Below are 19,765 nucleotides of genomic sequence, written 5' to 3'. Positions count from 1 at the left end.
TGTCAGAGAAGCACATAACACGTTGGAGGCTGGCCTATCATAAGTGAAGTAGAAAGTGGTGGGATATGAGACCTAATGAGTAGGCAGGGGTCAGTTATATAGGGCAGGCTAAGCAACTGGAATTTAGTGTTTGCGACTACTCAGAAGACCCCTCTGGAAGTCCCTTTGGAAGCCCCAGAAACATCATTGCTTTTTTTAACTCTACCAAAATACTTATTGAGTGCATACCACAAAATAAGGGGTCTGCAGAGATAGTCTATCATCATTATTACCACAGACCTGGCATTGTGTGAGGGGCAGGGGTACCTGGTTATTTGTCCCTGTGTAATAAAAAGTAAAGTTTCTGGACTTTGCTTTGTGTACTGCTCTTTATTCGTTGCTTGGGACAATGTCTAGCTCATACTAGGTGCTCAGTAGATATCTGCAGAATCAGTGAGTAAATGAAGGAAACAATATGTGTTGCCCTCGTTTGCATGCAAATCATCACCTAGCTGGATGGTATGAACTGCTAACCACTATGGAGTGCTTACTATATACCAACCAATATGCTAAGTATGTAACTTATTTATTTATTGAGACAGGATTTCTGTTGCCCACGCTGGAGTGCAGTGTACAAGCATGGCTCACTCCCAGCCAATCTCCTGGGATCAAGTGATCCTTCCCTACCTCAGCCCACCTAGTAGCTGGGACCACAGGTGTGTACCACAACATCTGGCTTATTTTTTATTTTTCTATTTTCCTGGTGTTGAGGCATCACCATGGTACCCAGTTTGGTCTCAAACTCCTGGCCTCCAGCAATTCTTCCACTGAGGCTTCCCAAAATGCTGGAATTACAGACGTGAGCCACTGTGCCTGACCCTAAGTACTTTAAATGCACCGACTTATTCAATTCTCACAACAGCTCTATAGGGAAGATAATAAATTTCATGTATAGAGTACAATAAAATCTTGTAGATACAGTTTCATATACACAACATATACAGAACTACTTAATTATGTTTAATAATAATATAATTTTTATACAGACTTAGATGTTTAATAGGTGTGACAAGCTTAATGTACCCATCCCCAAATTCCACACCCTCCCTACCAAACTTCGTCCCTTTCCAGGCTTTCTCAGCTAATGGAAACTCCATTCTTCCACTTGCTTGAGCTCAATATTTTGGAATCATCTTTGACTTTTTTCTTGCCCTTACCCTTACATTCAATCCCATCAGCAAATCCTGTTGATTATAATTTCATAGTATGTCCAGATTCTTAGCACTTTCCACCTCTCCTCCACTTTCATCCTAGTTCAAGTCAGTGTCACCCCCTGCATGGTATGTTGTGACCCCCTCTAACTGGTTCCCCCACCTGTGCCTTTCCTGGCCTACGGTAACTGAAGTTGGATTATGTCACTTCAGTTCAACTCTTCGTCTCACTTCCCGTCTTAGGCAGAGAAAAAGCCAATGTCTTTACTTATTTATTTATTTATTTTAGGTTTTTTGAGACAGTCTCATTCTGTGCCTAGGCTGGAGTGCAGTGGTGCAATCTCAGTTCACTGCAACCAATAAATATTTGTTGAATGAATTAAGGAATGATATCAGCTCTCAAATTTTTGCTTAAATAGAATGTCTACCCGGTATTTTAGATTCTCTGGCATTTCTTTAGGGTAGTATGTTTACATTTTTCTATAAAACTAGTTAGAAATCAAAGCTAGAAAAATAAATAGAACAAATTATGGCTTCTTTCTGCAGTGCTTCTGCTTTGGAGAAGAGAAGGACATTGGAGAGAGAGAAGGAAAAGCATATATAACTTTCTCTTTTAGCGCTAGCTTGGTTGACACGGGCCAACTTTGCACTGACAAAGGAAGGGTTCCCTGTGTGTGGCAAGAATGGTCTGAGCAGTTCCTGGCAGATATTGATTGCATGAGAATGTTTTCAAAATAATATATTCATTTTTTATTATACAAAAAACACAAACTACAGGACATATATTTATGAAAGAAGAATATAAAATGAAGGAAGCTGAAAAATAGGTTATAACATAGGGAGGTGCTAGTTCTTAAGGGTTCTGGAATATCTTGTTAAGATATTGATTTTTGCACTAAAGGCATCAGTCAGCCACAGAAATACTTTGAGTAAAGGAGCAATGTGTTCAGATTAGCGTTGCCAAGATCACCCCAGATGTTAGGTACAAAATGGATTGCAAAATAGCAAGAATAAAACGGGGAGCTCTCTGAAACTCAGAAGATGGTGGCTTAGATTAGAGTGGCAGTCCCTCATCGAGAAATACAAATATTCCAGGTTTAGCTAGAGGGTAAAAATACACAGAATTTGGTGATTGATGAATTGTGTTAAAGATAATTTTCAAAACAGATAAAATTATGACTTTCATACAAATGTAGAATGAACATGTGTTGAAGATTCTACTTAACTCATTAATTAAATGAGGGAACAAAGTTGAATATTATAACTAATTCAAAGGGTAATTCAAAGAACTCACACATTTGTATATCCAGAATGATGATGAAATGAATATTCAAAAGGAGGCAAATCTAGCTTCATCGACACTGAGGGTGGGGCGGGTGGGATTCAGCTGAACCTCTACTGGACAGGACATAATTTGCCTCTTAATAGACTAGAAAAATTTTGCATTCTTTTTGCTTTCCTACAATTTACAGAGAAGTAGAATAGCTCCCATGGAATAAAAAGAAGATAATTCTAAAAAGGTGCTTGCTAGAGAGTGCATAGTTTTCTATTGAACCACAGATTATTCCCTAGAATTGCTGTGTATGTGTGTGTGTGAGAGAGAGAGAGAAAGAGAGGAGAGGGAAACAGAGGAATAAATATAGCTCATATTTTGTGTGAGCAACTGTAACCTGCACCTTATTTACAGAATGAGTGTATACGTATATAAATTAGAAGAGAAACAGATTAAAAAGCAGGGACAAACTTCTTTATATGCTTAATAGCTTACTCATAGTGTTTTCTATGGTATGCATATTATTTTACAACATCATTTTCAATGATGGTAACCTTGAGGTTGCAGATTTGCCATGATTAATTAAACCAGTCCTCTGAAACATTGAGTATTTCCAGTTTTTTATCCAAATAACCCTATTTCCATATATGTGCTTATTTCCTTAATTATTTCCTCAAAGGGAAGTTCCTGGAAGTAGTATTTCTGGGTCAAACTGTAGACATAATTTTGCCTCTAGAAAGGTTGTGCTAATTTACCTCACCACCAGTAAAGGGTTGACATAGGTAATTTATTCCCTGTGGATTTTTACGTATGTTTAATTCTCTTTCTACATATTTTATTTTATGATTAATTATCCCATTTTTGCTGGTATTTTTCTTTACAGTGAATTTAAAATGTATCTTCATACCCACTGTGCAATTTTCTCCAAATTAGCATTTCTTTCCTTACAAATGAAGGGCATACATGAATCTTAGGCATAGAATCATGTTGTTTACTCATTAAAAAGATCTTTTTTTCCCCTTCATAAAATACTTGATTCTGACCCAGCTCATTATTTTGGTAAGTAGAATTGGTAGCAGCCTGTATATTATGATTGGGGGAGACCATAGAAATCACTCTTTTGCAGTCTTCAAGCACCAACTATGAAATCCTGTCATGAAAGAGTCATTCATAGGACTGGAAACTTCTAGCCTTCTTGGCCTCAGAGATCCTCCAGCCCAATGCTCTTGTAACTGCTCAATGGGTTCATTTTAATCACTGCCCAGGCAGAGACAATTTATCAAGAAAGAGGAATTGCAATAGAGAAATAGTTTAATTCACACAGACCTGGCTGAACAGGAGATAAGAGCCTCTATGAAAATTTGGAAGCTAGGGTTTTTCAAGGTTAGTTTAATGGGCAAAGGAATGGGTGCTGCTGATTGGTTGTGGATGCAATCAAGGGAGTGTGGAAAACAGTCCTTGTGCACTGAGTCCACTGCTGGGTGGGGACCACAGAATCATTTGAGTCAAGAGTCATGAATCTGGGTGGGGCTATTGGTGGTCAGCCATGCAAAAGCCTGAAAAGATAACTCAAAGGGCCAATCTTAGGCTCTACATTAGTGGTGTTATCTGCAGGAGTAATTGAAGAAGCTGCAAACCTTGACTGCCAGAATAATGGCTGGTAATTCTTTATACGTACATCTTAGCGGAATAGCTCCTCTCATCCTCCTAACCTGGTGGTCTTTCATAAGCTTTACAAAAGCCATTTAGTTCTGAAGAAAAGTGATTATCATTTAGATCATAAACTAAATTTCTCCCAATGTTAGGTTGGCCCAAGCCCAAGAATGACTAAGGGCAGTTTTGAGGTTAAAGGCAAGATGGGAGCTGATTAGATCAAATCCCTTTCACTGTCTTAATTTTCTCACTGTCATAATTTTTGCAAAGATAGTTTTGCTCTTATATTGCAGGAGAAATTTACTGAAAATGGCAGATGGAATGGAGGAGTATTACCTGTGGGGCAAGCTCCTATCTTCTGATTCTCCATGGTTAACATCTCCACCCTTGATTTCTAGATTGTATCAACCCACACCATTTTATGTGCCTATTGAAAAGCCTGAAAGTGACAGAGGAGCCTGAGACAATAGTGTCAGCCAAATGGGAGGGTTGGGCACTCATAGAGAAGTGACTGGTCAGCCCCAGGTAGTGGACTATCCAGGCCAGTGGGGAGTCACTTAGCCTGAACACTAGTTTGCCACCACCATGGCAAATGAAGAGGAAGAGGCTGAGAGTTAGAGAAATAAGGAAGTCTAAGAAGAATTGAGAAATTGCATGAGGTAACATCTAATTCTAATATAGTTAGAAAAATACTTAGCTTGGGTTTCTGTGCTTCTGTCAAAGACACTGACTATGTTGCCACTTAAGGAGAGATAATATGGAGTTTTTTTCAAAGCAAATACTTATGGCAGATTGCTAGGATACATGGAGTCCTGGATTAACGTCTTAAGACCCCAGCTTCACAAAAAAACCCTTCAAAACTATCACCGTGGGTGAACACTTAGTGCCAGTGAGTGAACTTAAAATCACAAATGCAAATGTCACACTGAAATAGATTATCTATAAAGTAGTCGTCCAGACGAAAGAGCATATGGTTACAACTAAGTGTCTCTTTTTAGATCATGGTAAGTGTGAAAATAAACTTCTTACAGATGGATCGACCATCAGCATGAGTTTATGCATCCCTAAGAGTACAACTTTTCTGAGAAAGATCCTGGAGTAGTGCTTAAGAGCTTATTTTCCAGATTCAGGCAAACAAAGGTTGGAACCCTGGCATAGTTCTACTAGTTTTTGACATTGAGTAATATGCTTAACCTCGCTAAAACAAAATTTGCTCATCTGTGAAATAGGAATAATAATAGAATCTGCCAAACAGGAATGTTGGGACGACTAATTGAAATAATGCACATAAAGGGCTCAGCATTCCACAGTGCACAGAAAAAGAGTTCAGCCAATGCTAGGTAGGCATTGATATTAACATCCTGCCTAAGAAAAATATTTGATTTGATTTGTAAAGTAGGTGCAAATAGGAGTAGCATATGAGAACTGAGGCTAATCCAGTCAGCACTGTGAGGATATATATCTTTAGACTCTGGAGAGAATGCTCTGAGAAGAAAAAGTCTATGTGATTGCAGAAAGAGAATCCTAGCAAAATGGAAAACAATTTTCAACTACTTAGTTAAGTTGTGCCTTTACTTCATAGGCTATAGAAACCCAACTGCAGCCCAGTGCTAGAGATAGGTTTGCTAATGGGTCTGCATGAGAACGTGCTCTTCGGGATGGCATCCACATTAATTGCAGAACAGTGACTCCCCAGTAGTGGATAGGGAGACCAGACATTTGGTGGAGGGGGTTGAAAAAGCCTCAAGTCAACATATTAATATAATTTGATTGGAGTAGAATCTTGACTTGTGGAGAGATGTGGAATGTATAGGGATTCCGCCAAAGGCATAATAACTTTTATTTCTTCCTGGAGAGATTTGTCAAACAGATTTCTATGAGATCTGAGCTTAAAGAGTTGAGAAATACTACCATAGACCAGAGGTTGGCAAACTATGGCCCATAGGCCAAATCTGGCCCACTGCTTGGCTTTGTAAATAAAGTTTTATTAGAGGGTTGCCACACCCATTCACTTACATATATTCTATGGCTGCTTTCCTGCTGTATCTGCTGAGTTGAGTAGTTGCAATACAGACCTTGGGACTCTCAAAGACTAAAACATTTACTCTTTGGCTCTTTACAGAAAGTTTGCCAGCTCCTGTGGTAGATCATAAAGGCTTAAGCAGACCTGTCTTACTCTCTATAATTTGCGTGATATTTTGTGATCAAAGTTTGCCATTATCTTCATAACTGACCTTGAATCCTTTAGAAGTATAATTTTGACTCTGTTCAAGACATTGTGAAGGCTTACTATTACAGTAAAATTAGGAATTCTAAGCAAATTCTTAATTGTTTCAGCTGCTTTTTGGAACTGGAAATTTTGGTAAACCTACTATAATATTCTTTACTAGGAAAATAGGCCAATACAAAATATTAGAGATTTTAAACCAGGGCTAAGCAATTATTAAGAGTGTCAAATTTTAAAGGAAGAAAAGACAAAGGAAAAGTAGAACAAATTAGACATGGATTGGTGACAATTTAAGATTGAAAATTAAGTATAATAAAACCATCACCACAAACAACAAAGTACAGGCTGAATGAGATTTTCATGTACCACTACTAAATCTGCTGTCTGTCCACTCAGGTTGTTGGAACTGTGTGATGTGCTTATCTGCTTAAGCTTTGACAATGGCTTGTGGGGATTGACTTGTTCAAATCAGAGGCTTTGAAGATATTCACAAAGACACATATTTTTCAAATATACAATTTCAGATCAGCATGCATTTAGCTGTGGCAGTGGTTCTCATTTTACCCCCCAGAGGATTTTTGACAATTTTAGTTTTCAGTGGAGGTAAGAAAATTTGCTATGGGCATTTAGTGGGTGGAGGTCAGAGGTGCTACTAAACGTCCTGCCATGTACAGGACAACCCCCACAACTATAAAGTTTTCTAGCCCCAAATGGCAGTTGTCCTAAATTGAGAAACATGAATGTATAAGGGGTGAGATATTTCAATGTGGAAATTTTACTGTCATTGAATTCTCATACAGTGTATTTACATTAGGATGACCTATTTTTTTTTTTTTTTTAGATTCCTTCACATAGGCTGGAGTAGGGTGACACAATCTTGACTTACTGCAGCCTCAACCTCCCTGGGTTCAGGTGATCTTCCTTCCTCAGCTGGGACTACAGGCATGCACTACCACACTTTTTTTTTTTTTTTTTAAATAGAAACAGGGTTTCACCATATTGCCCAGGCTGGTCTTGAACTCCTGGGCTCAAGCAACTCACCCACCTTGGCCTCCAAATGTGCTGGAATTACAGACATGAACCACCACATCCAGCCTGGATTAACTACTATTTATAGCCGGTGAAACTATTATAGTTGGAATAAAAGATTTCTCTTTTGAATAAAAAGAAGGAAGAAAAGAATAAATTCAAAAGTTTTCTCTTTTGAATAAAAAGAAGGAAGAAAACATAAAAATATGTTATTTTAAAAAGTCAATTTGATGTTAACTAAATAATACTATAAATGACAAGTATATTTATATAAAATATAAAGGAGACAGTTGAATGAATAAATTTTTAAAAACTGCCCTAAACTATTAAGTGCATGGGATTATTTTCAAACTGTCAAATTGTCATTCTTTGAAACAATGCCAGTGTTAATCCAAGTAGTCCCCACATGCTACCGTATTTAGTAAATCTTCCTGCTTTATTTTCTCTAAATACTGAGATATTTAGGATAAGCTTTTAGTGGTCTGGAAACTTGGTGGCTCTTCTGGTGTTGTGTTCTTAGAACAGTGTGCTGGCAGTTGAAATTTCGAGTTTAGTTTAATGGATTACATTTCACCTTCAGTGTCTCTCTGAAACTCAGAATGGCAGCTTCTGCTGCTCTGTTTCAAAGACCATCATGTGCCACCTTTTGGAAGCCACCCATCTCAGATGCCCTCATCCTGAAGCACTTTTAGAAGTCTTTGTCGGCAGCCCTAAGAGGGAGGCATAGCGTCGTCTAAAAGTACTTTATAAATATTTGTGGCATTGACTTACAAATTACAGATAAAACACCTGAAAACATGGTGGAGAGCAAATTTGTCTGGTCCCACCTGAAGAGGTTTTGACTCAGTAGACTTTGGAATTTCTCTCTAGGAATCTGCATATTTAACAATTATCCTGAGTGATGCTGGACCACATGGTGAGACTCCCTGAGGCCTGATATATGACAATAAAGGAAGGATATTGATTACACACATTACTTTCAACTTTCGTACTATTTTTTGTACTGTGTGTTTGTATGTTACAGTTTGACGTCATAGATTGCCTATTCCTAAACTAAATTTGAGTTTTCTTTATCTTCTAACGCACCAATGTTTTCGTTTCTCCTTACTACTTAATAAATCAAAAGAAAAACAAGAAATGAGAAAAAAGTCCCCTAGACTTAATACAGATGGGTCAATTTCAGGCATTTCTTCAATTTCAACCTGAAATTGAAGAACCTTTAGCTTGCGTTCAGCAGCTTTTGGACATAAGCCAGGCAAATACTGGTTCAACCGTGAAGAAAATGAACACCTTTTAAAAAATGTTAGAAATGCTTTCATCGAAGTTTGGGTCTGAAAATGGAGGCAATGTAAAATATCTTTCTTGGTGCAGATATTTTTTCTTGCAGTAGGCATAAGTTTTGCATACCTTTATCATGTTCAATTTCTGAGCACATTCTTGGGGCATGTACAAAAGCAAGAGGTTGCCAATACGAGAATGACAACAAGAAACGTATTTTTCACGTCTTTTATCTGAATAAGCAGAGTGACAGTCATTCCCACTGTAATTACAGTCCTCAGGTGGTGGTAATATTTTAAGGGAGCCAATTGTCTCATCTGTTATTCAGACATAAGCAAGATGTTGATAAGACTCTCCTTGCCAACCATAGTACTGAGAATGTTAATTTTCATGGCTGAATCTCCACTCTGAAAGGGATTTTGTGCTTGAAATCTTACCAATGGCTCTTGTAACTTGCTTTCTTAAAGTTACTCAGTCTAGTGGTTAATTAGACTGTGATCTAATGGCAAAAAAAAGGGACTGGAGAAGAATGTAGATGACATTTGTCAGATTAGGCTGTAATTTTAAGATCTTGCTTTAATATCTCTACATCTTACTGTCTTTTTAAAAAATTTAATTAAACATTCTATTTTGAGATAACTGTAAATTCACTTTAAATTGTAAGACATATTACTAAAAGCTCCTATACTCTTTACTTAGTTTCTCTGGTAGTAAAGCCTTCCAACACTACAGTACAATATCATAACAAAGATATTGACATTGATGTAGTGAAGCTGCAGTTCCATTGCCTCAAGGATCTCTCATGTTAACCTGTTACAGCTCAAACCTACATCCTTGGGCTCCCCCTGCCCCTTGCCACCACATTTCTAACTTCTGACCATCATTAATCTGTTTTTCCATTTCTATAATTTTGTCACATAAACAATGCTATACAAATGCAGTCATGTAGTATGTAACATTTTAGATTTGGTTTTTTCCACTCAGTATAATTCTTATAGAGATTAATTTAAGTTGTTGCAGATATTAAGAGTTAATTTCTTTTTATTGCTAAGTAGTATTCCATGTGGAGGATGCACCACAGTTTGTTTAATCATTCACCCATAGAAGGACTTCTACATTATGAGGCTTCCAGGTTTTGGCTATTTTGAATAAAGCTATGAATATTCATATACAGATTTTTTTGTACGTGAGGACATAAGTTTTCATTTCTGTGTCATAAATTCCTAAGAATGAAACTGCTGGTTGTGTGTTGCTTGTTTCATTTTTTAAGAAACTGCCACTGTTTTTCAGAGTGGCTGTACCATGTTACCTTCCCACCAACTATGTATGAGTCATCCAATTTTTCCAAATCCTTGTCAGCATTTGGTGGTGGTGGTATTATTGTTATTACAGCCAATCTGATAGATGTGTATTGGTAGCCATTGTGATGTTAATTTGCACTTCCCTCATAGGCAGTGATATTGAACATGTTTTCATGTGCTTCTCGAGCATCTGCACACCTTCTCCAGTGAGATGTCTGTTCATGACTTTTGCCCATTTTGTAATTAGGTTATTTGTTTGTTTTACTGTTGTGATTTGAGGTTTTTTTTTTTTTTTTAACCTATCCTAGATACTAGTTCTTTGTCAGAAATGTAGTTTATACATCTTTTCTTCCAGTGTCTGACTTGTGTTTTCATCCTCTTCACAGAATTTTTCACATAGCAAAAGTTTTCCTTTTGATGAGATCCAGTTTATCAAATTTTCCATCTGTGGATTGTGCTTTTGGTAACAGGTCTAAGCACTCTATCCAGACTGTGAGCCCATGCATTTTCTTTTTTTTTCCTAAAAGTTTTACCATTTTTTTGATATTTGTCTATTTTTTAGCTAATGTTTGTATAAGGTGGATGTTTTAATGTTTAAGTCAACAGTTTTTAAATTTGTTTCCCCCCCAGTGGATGTCTAGTTGCCTCAGTACTGTGCACTGAAAGGTTGCTTTTCATCCGTTGAATTACTGTTCCACCTTTGTCTCCATTTTTTTTTATATTGCTTGGTGGATTTAATAACTGTGCAGGATGAAAACCAATAGAATTGAGTATACTAACACCTCTGTGTATTTAAGAAATAACAGACTCCTTTTTCATTTACAGGGTTTTGTGGTTTATTTATTTATTTATTTATGTAGAGTCTCTCTGTGCCTCCAGGCTGGAGTTCAGTGGCATGATCTTGGCTCACTGCAGCCTCTGCTTCCCGGGTTCAAGTGATTCTCATGCCTCAGCATCCCGAGTAGCTGGGATTACAGGCATGTGCCACCATCCCAGTTAGTTTTTACATTTTTAGTAGAGATGGGGTTTCGTCACATTGGCCAGGCTAGTCTCGAACTCCTGACCTCAAGTGATCCACCCATTTCAGCCTCCCAAAGTGCTGGGATTACAGGTGTGAGCCACCATGCCCAGCCATACATTATTAACTTTTATTAAACTAACAAACAAAACCCAAAACCTATTCTCATGATCCAGAGAAAACATGGTTACATTTTTGGGTTTTTTTTTTTTTTTTTGGTCTTTTCCCATGCATTTTTAGTATAGTGGAGATTATGACCTAGAAATTTTATATTCTGCTTCACCTCTCCCGACAATAACATAATATAAACACTTTCCCATGTCCTTGGAAATTCCTTCTGAAATTTGTTTCAGATTAACCACCTATGTTATCCTACAGATAGATGACATATGCATTATAGATGCAGTATAATTTACCATATAAATATTATGTATATTGTCCATATTACTATTTTTTTCTGAGACAGAGTCTTGAACTGTTTCCCAGGCTGTAGTGCAGAGGCGTGATCTCCACTCAGTGCAATCTCTGCCTCCTGGGTTCAAGCAATTCTCCTGCCTCAGCCTCCCAAGTAGCTGGGACTACAGGCGTGTACTACCACATCCAGCTAATTTTTTTGTATTTTTAGTAGAGAAAGGGTTTCACCATGTTGGCCAGGCTGGTTTTGATCTCCTGACCTCGTGATCTGCCTTCCTCGGCCTCCCAAAGTGCTGGGATTACAGGCGTGAACCACTGTGCCTGGCCACTATTTTTTGTAAAATAATTATGTACGTTATCTTACAGATGGATAACATTTATTATATATATATTCTACATATCGTCAAATGTACTACATATTTACTATATGTGTACCATATTTACTACATATAAATAACTACTGTTACTCTATAGATAAGTAAATATATTACATTATATATCATAGAAGTGTTATAATTTACTTTGTCACTCCTTATTGTTGAAATGTGAGTAATTTCTAATTTTTTTATTGTAAATAATACTGCTAACATTTTTTGTACATTCAGTGGCATCAGACATGTATCTTACCCTTTTATTTAGAGCTAAACTTCAGAGTAGAGTGGATTTCATTTTTTCACCCTGAACAAAGTAGTTAATTTACGTTCAAGTTTCTGAGACAGAAGAGAAAAATGGAATATATTAAACATTGCAGACAAGTAGTAAATTTGAATTCCTCACCCATTTGCCAGATATGATATAATTATAAGAGGTTTTTAAATTGACTGGTTTGAGGAAACAAATATTTTATGTAGACTTTGTTTTGTTTCTTCTTATTAGCTCAGAGGTTCTTAAACTTTCTAGTACATAAAATTTATTTATGGGTCAAATATACAAAATTTACAAAATTACATATGTGTGGTAATTCAAGGTGATTTATGGATCAAGGATAATTGTGACTGAAGAGCATCCACCCATCTACACTTGAAAGTGGAATTCATTTTGTATTGTTCGATGCATTTGGGGATTTTTCCTTAGGATAGATTTCTATTTTTTTAAGGTTATTTATTGTCAAATGGCCTTTACAGATCATCAGTGGAGCATAATATTATCACTCAAACATTTGCCATCAGTAAATATTACTATTAATTTATAGTCATTAATTTTTAGGTTTTAAACGCCTCATTTTATTTTGCTTTTGGAGAACATCGTTTTTCATCTGTTCATTAGCTCTTTACATTTTCTCTCTTTGGCATTATTAATATTTTAATGTACTAGTATACTTTTTACTAGTTATTTTCTTCAAGGTAGTTTTGAAGACCCCCATTCAAACTAGCTTAATTAAAAGTTGCAGTGATGTTGATGGTGATGGGTTCCTGGGGATACAGATGATTTCCAAGAAACCCAGAGGAAAGGCTAGATCTTAATATTAGGAATTGAAAAATGGCAAAGAACTAAAATGTCTCTTTTACCTAGAGTAGAAATGATCTAGTTCCCTGTAGCAGGTTGCACTGTTTAACTGTCCTGCAAGTGATTCAACATGGCCAACAACCTCTGTTTAAACCTACCAGCATTGACCTTTCAATTTGGTCTGCACCTCTGGAAGTAAGCTTCGAGTCTCTGGGTTGGATATTCTAAGCAAGAATCTGGTTGGTGTTAATCAGCCAATCATTAGCTACTTAGTTTAGTGTCTGGTCCAACTCTTCACCATCCATTATGAGGAATATCACATGATGATAACCATGAGCTGTCAGGTTCTAGGATGGGCAGTGAGATCTTTAGCACAGACCAAGCCCATGGTTTTCAGATTTAATTGCATTTGAAATTCTAACATGTGCCTTGAATGTCTGTTTTATTTGTACTTATTTGGGATTTTTATCTCTGGGACTTTTTCTGAAATATGCCAGTGATATTTCTATCAAAGCATGAAGAAATTTATCTTCAAATACTGATTTTCTTTTGATTCCAGTAATTGTCTGCATGACATATAATATGCCCATTGTGGAAACAATTTTGATTTTTAAAACTTTATTTTCCCAAAGCAACATCACATTTCTGGCTTGCAAATATTTCACAGGTGAAAACATCAGAAAGAAAACATTTAAATGCAAATGTCAGTCAGTGGAGATGCCAAGCTCAGTCTTTGTATTTCCTTCCAGATTTATCAACGATGCTGGTTAGTATTCAAGAAAGCTTCAAGCAAAGGTCCAAAAAGACTGGAGAAATTTTCTGATGAACGTGCTGCATATTTCAGGTGTTATCATAAGGTAAGACTCCATTGCTGTGGCCTTCCAGAGATCTATTTATAGGGAGGCAATTGGAATTATTGAGTCTGAAAACTTGCCTAAATTATTTAACAAAGGTGCAAGCAATACCTTTTCTAAGGACATAATACCCTTAAAATAACATCTGCTTGCTAATTGTTGAAAGTAATTGACAAATGTAAAGGGACTCTTCTGGTTTCTCACTATTTGCTGTTGCTATTCTTGTTTTCCAGTCTCTTCTATGGGACTTCCATGTTGTTATACTCCCTACACTGAAGCCCCAGGAAGATAAGGACTAGATCTCACTGTATCTGGGACTCTGCCTGATGTAGAAAGGCACTCATTCAATGCTTGGGGAATCTGGGGAGAGAGGAGGGAGGGGAAGGAGCAGAAAACAGGTAACTGTGGACAAGGAAGAAGTTCGACCCATTTGTTGGTTTCTTTTAGTTAGATGACTAAATTTTCTTAGTAGTAGTGAGACTTCCTCACTAAAAATAGTCACTGTGTGTTAAAACTCATTAAGGTAAGTACAAGATTTACTTACCACTTAGATTCACAAATTAGCTAAGTATTTCCTTCTACATGGCAATATATTTTTCATGGTCCTTGTTAACACGCAGCCTATGTATTTTCTTTTTTCATGAAAACGTGTGAAAGCACATGGTTAACACTCTTCTGAGGCTCTGGTTATTTTCATATGGAGAAAATACTACTCTTTTGTCTGTGAGGGAACTATGCTTATTTTTATGATAGAATATTTTAATTCTGGCTTCCCATCTTGAAGAGTCTTTAAGCCTCATTTGGTGAGAATTTACTGGGGTCAGGCTTCTTTGCCATTTAAAATTGTATGTGAAACCAGTCGATCTATTAGAACAGAAACTTGGCGAGGTGGGGGAAGTGAACAGTTTTTCCTTTTGTGCAAATTCACCAAAAGTAGTGACTTTTCGACATCTTACAAAGGGTCTATGTTGACACCTTGGTTTATATGATGATGAAAATGGTAGAGGAGGCTGCATTTCTTCTCCAATTAGAGAAATAAGGACTGTGCCATACTTTATAGGTACATCTGTATGTACATAAGGGAAAAATAAGCACAAAACAAGCTTTTGGGACAGGTAGAGAAGGAGTCAGGGGTGGCATCCTCCATGCATTTCATTTCCCCGTCACCCCATGAAGCTTCTCCCACTCCTAGCCTTCTTTCTCTCCAAAGGAGAACCCACTTATACCTTTTTGAGTCCAGACTTTCTCTACCATTTATCTTTCATAGACCAAATATGAAATGACACGATTCAAATGTATATGTTTTACTCTCAAGGAGGAGTTGTTGAATTACAAATGTATTATTTACATACAGTGTTCCATGAAGCCCGTGATGGCATAACTCTGAACCCTGCAAATAATCTTGAGCCAAATTCTCCACTTCTGTAACACTTCAAACTATTTGTATCCAGTCATTTTGAACCAGATGTATCATGTCCCACTTATCCCTCATATACCCAGTATTTTACGTAATAACAAGATGGTGAACAATGCTATGGGGATGACTTGCTTTATTTTTGCTCAAACAGCTATTTCTTAAAAGGAGAATCAAAATACTCAGGAATATGTTTGGCTTGTTATCTAGACACAGACAGAGCTTTAGGTGGCCAGAAATTACAGTTCCACATCAGGTCTTCCCTTGAGAACCTTAGCCGGTCTGTAACTTTGGCATTCACCCCAAGCCCGTGCACTGTCTTGTCACTGTGTAGGGCCATTGGTCTTTTTTGTTTTGGTAGAGTTCCATAGATGTCTGGAAATATCTGATTCTTCACAATTCCATATGCCAACCTTTCTGAATGTAGACAAAATAAGAAATAAGCTATGTTTTACTGACAGACCTATATATACCTAAGAGAAAAAAGAAGATAAGCAAGGAATATAAGAACTCCTCAAATCCTATCCATCAGCAAATGGTATTGGCTCTATGCTCAAAATGTGTGGAGACTCTGAAGACAGCTCACAGCCTGTCCTGCCACCACTGGGGCCCTAGGCAGCGGGCTGTCGAATTCTTGGGCCTGTAGCGTGTGTTCAAGACACTTGTATCACATCACAATATTCTTTGCTGCAACATCCTCAGCCAAGGTCTTATAATGGTCTACGCCAATGGTCCCCAACCTTTTTGGCACTGGACCAGTTTTGTGGAAGACAATTTTTCCACAGATGGGGTTTGGGGTGGGATTGGTTTCGGGATGAAACTGTTCCACCTCAAATGATCAGGCATTAGCTTCTCATAAGGAGCACACAACCTAGATCCCTAGCATGCACAGTTCACAAGAGCGTTCATACTCCTCTGAGAATCAGGAGGCAGGGCTCAGGTGGAAATGCTTGCTCACCTCCTGCTATGTGGCTTGGTTCCCAACAGGCCACAGACCAGTACTGGTCAGTACCCATTAAATCATGTAATCGCAGGGTCCCTGGTCTATGTGATTGATTTGATTTCCTGTTGCCCTTTTAACCTCATCTCTGAGTTTCCTGAATCCCACCTTCCTCTGTTCTAGGTGCCCCAGGCTCCTCTCTTTCCTTAGAAGATGCCAAGCGCCTCTTGCCCTTTATACCTTCTCTTCCCTCTTCCTGGAATGCTCTCCCTCAGTTACCCTTAGAGCTTACTGCCTTACTTTGTTCAGGGCATTGCTCAAATTGCTCTTCTAAGTGTGACCATTTCTTGACTCCCTTGTTGGAAATTGAACCAACCTACTCACTCCTTCCACATCCCTCTTATTGCTCTTCTTAGGGGGCATCATAACATAACATGCTTGGTTGTTTCCTTTTGTCTTCTCCTTTCCCCCACATAAAATAAGGTCTACAGGGATCTTTTTTTTGAGCGTGGGGGGAACAGGGGACATGATTCACTATTAGTTACTAGAATCAAACACAAAGTTTAAGACACTTTTTTTTTTTTTGAGACTTAGTCTCACTGTTGTCCACCAGTCTGGACTGCAATGGTGGGATCTTGGCTCACTGCAACCTCCGCCTCCCAGGTTCAAGCGATTCTCCTGCCTCAGCCTCTTAAGTAGCTGGGATTACAAGTGCCTGCCACCACGCCAGGCTAATTTTTATGTTTTTAGCAGAGATGAGGTTTCATCATGTTGGTCTTGAACTCCTGACCTCAGGTGATCTGGCCACCTCAGCTCCCCAAAATGCTGGGATTACAGGCGTGAGCCACCATGCCTGGCCAGTGAATACTTTTAAAAGTATGGGCTAAAAAGCAAGACATGTTATCAATAGAGGAAATGGAATCCATACAGATGTCTATGTGTCATACTTTTATTTAGCTTAACAGGAGAAATCTGCATTTGAGGCGTCTGAAACCAGGAAAAGGAATTTTGATTTGGAGAAAATAGGATGGGCAGTGATGGAGACAGAAAAAAAACAGGATTTGGATGTTTTAGGACAGACAAATATAAAACTAAAATGGATGAAAAAGCTCTTACTTGAATGTGAAATGAATAAAGGGAAGTTGAGGACAAATTTGCCCTATTCAGACTTCTACCTGCTGGCTTTGGAATTTAATATGTATATCTTTGGGGAACTTAGTAAGCCACATTCTCTTTCATCTATAATATTCATTAACCAAAGTTCAAAGCATTAGAACGGAAGAATTATCTACATTTAGCCTCCAAGCCCTTGATGAATTCCTGTAGCTGATTCATCCTCTACTCTTTTAGATCTGATACATTTAGTATTAATCTCTTGGGGCATATAAAAAGTTGGAGTAATTCTGAGATATGCATTTTTCATCTAAATGCTGTGTAATTTATGAATCTTGATAATAAAATACTGGGGTTATAAGTAGCACACCGTGACCAAATTTTAGAGTTTATTCTAATATAAATAAATCAATTTCCAAAAGAAATGAGGAAATGTACATCATGCTGTTTGATCAATATAGAGGTGGTGTGGTGCATGTAGACATATCCTTCCCGTAGGAAATCTGTAGCATTTATAAGAGCACAGTACTTCTTCCATTTTATTTTTAAAGATATTAAGAAAAAAAAAGCCAGTTTTGCATATCTGACTCTTTTGAGAAGTTTCAACATAAGAAAAAGACTGTAGACTTAAAAATTTGGTAACCCCTCACTGAAAATGTAGCTCAAGGTACATTCTTGCAAAAATTGGAAAATAAAGATATGAATAATGCATATATAGAACAATTCATTTTTCATTTCTTTACTTCCTCCATGAAGCACCCCTCAAGCACCCATAGCTGTCAGAGATGGCTGTGGATTTGATTAACTGTCATTGCAACAATAGTAAGGCTCCGGTGACTTTAAATATAGTTCCTGACCTTTTTGTTAAACACCAGTTCCCTGTTTTCATTTAGAAAATAATGTTGCTTATTCTAATTAGAAGGGATTGAAAGTTTGTGTGCATAGTTGTACTTTTTCTTTTTTTGAGATGGGGTCTCACCCTGTCACCCAGGCGGGAGTGCAGTGGCACTGTGTTGACTCACTGCAACCTCCGTCTCCTGGGTTCAAGCGATTCTTCTGCCTCAGCCTCCCGAGTAGCTGGAATTACAGGTGCCCACTGCCATACCCTGCTAATTTTTGTACATTTTAGTACAGATGGGTTTTCACCATGCTGCCCAGGCTGGTCTTGAACTTCTGACGTTAGGTGATCCACCCACCTCAGCCTCCCGAAGTGCTGGGATTACAGGCGTGAGCCACCATGCCCAGCCAAAAGTTTGTGTGCATAGTTTTACTTTTTCAATGAGTAACGCTTAAGAGGAAATTGAATGGAAGGAAGACCATCTACCACTTTAGAGACCAAGGCAAATAATGTGGAAGTATGCCTGTCCTGGATTTAGGAAGCCTGAGTTCCAATCCCACCTTTGCCATGGTATATGTCTCTGACACATCAACCTCTTTCTGTGTAAAGGTGGCCTCTAAGGCAAGTCACACCTTCCCTTCCTCATCATCACATAGGGCTGAGTCTGCAGGGATTCGGTTCACCTTGGACCAGAAGGACAAGTCCAGCAAATCGTGTGTTTAGCGTTTCCCAAAACGTGTACAAAAAAGCCTTTCATGATTAACAATGTTGTGTAGTCAAAGAAATTGGGAACGGCAACATTAGCGGCCCCATCTTTGAGATGCCTAACCCCCTGCAGCCCCTCACAGTCTCCTACAGTTAAGAAATTGGAGTGACTGCCGGGCGTGGTGGCTCAAGCCTGTAATCTCAGCACTTTGGGAGGCCGAGGCAGGCAGATCACGAGGTCAAGAGATCGAGACCATCCTGGCCAACATGGTGAAAACCCGTCTCTACTAAAAATACAAAAATTAGCTGGGCATGGTGGTGTGCACCTGTAGTCCCAGCTACTTGGGAGGCTGAGGCAGGAGAATTGCTTGAACCTGGGAGGTGGAGATTGCAGTGAGCCGAGATCGTGCCACTGAACTCCAGCCTGGCACCTGGCAACAGAGCGAGACTCTGTCTCAAAAAAAAAAAAGAAATTGAAGTGACTCTGAGTCAGCATTTCCAAAATGATTGGGCCATGAGAACTAATTTTTTAAAATCATGTGTTCCATGGAACAAATAAATTTTATTTCTAGGGAATATAGTCTGGGATATGTAGCTTTTACGTGTTAAGTTATTGTTGTTTCAACAGTAAACCACTAGGGATGATCATTTCTACTGTACCAAAATCAGGGTTAATGTGAATGTATTTGAAAAGTGAACAGCTCTCTCACTATAGGGATTAATTGCCATTATTATTTTTATTCTGCCAAACACATTTAGCCTTATTTGTTCTGTCATTCTATCCTTTATAGTGATGAGGTCACTTGTATCTCCTAAACTCAATGTCAGACCTTGTTCTTGCTCTCTGCAAAAATAGGATTCTAGGTTCTGCACAGTGAGCTAATGTCCTAAAATTTATTTATCTGGAATTTTACCCAACTTGTGTGTGTGATTAGTTTTTCTGTATTAATGATTCATTCTTTTTTACTGTTTCGTTCTCATGTAAAACATTTCCTCTTCCAACATTGCTGTCTACAATATGTCTTTTCATTTCTTTTCTTTTTTTTTTTTTTTTTTTTTTTTTTGAGGCAGG

At 38.0% G+C, this 19,765-nt stretch overlaps 1 protein-coding gene across 1 annotated transcript in view; it reads left to right on the top strand.

The window, feature by feature from the left end:
* The window catches only part of DOK5 (docking protein 5), a 174,980-nt gene that overhangs the window by 67,315 nt on the left and 87,900 nt on the right, over window positions 1-19,765 (top strand). Inside the window, exon 2 of the mRNA XM_017536600.2 lies at window positions 13,579-13,686. Within this exon, the coding sequence (XP_017392089.1) occupies window positions 13,579-13,686 (108 nt within the window). The remainder of the gene's footprint in view (window positions 1-13,578; window positions 13,687-19,765) is intronic.

Source organism: Cebus imitator, unplaced genomic scaffold (genome assembly GCF_001604975.1).
Source record: "Cebus imitator isolate Cc_AM_T3 unplaced genomic scaffold, Cebus_imitator-1.0 Scaffold99, whole genome shotgun sequence".
Taxonomy (NCBI): domain Eukaryota; kingdom Metazoa; phylum Chordata; class Mammalia; order Primates; family Cebidae; genus Cebus; species Cebus imitator.
This window is presented reverse-complemented; position numbering and strand designations above follow the sequence as displayed.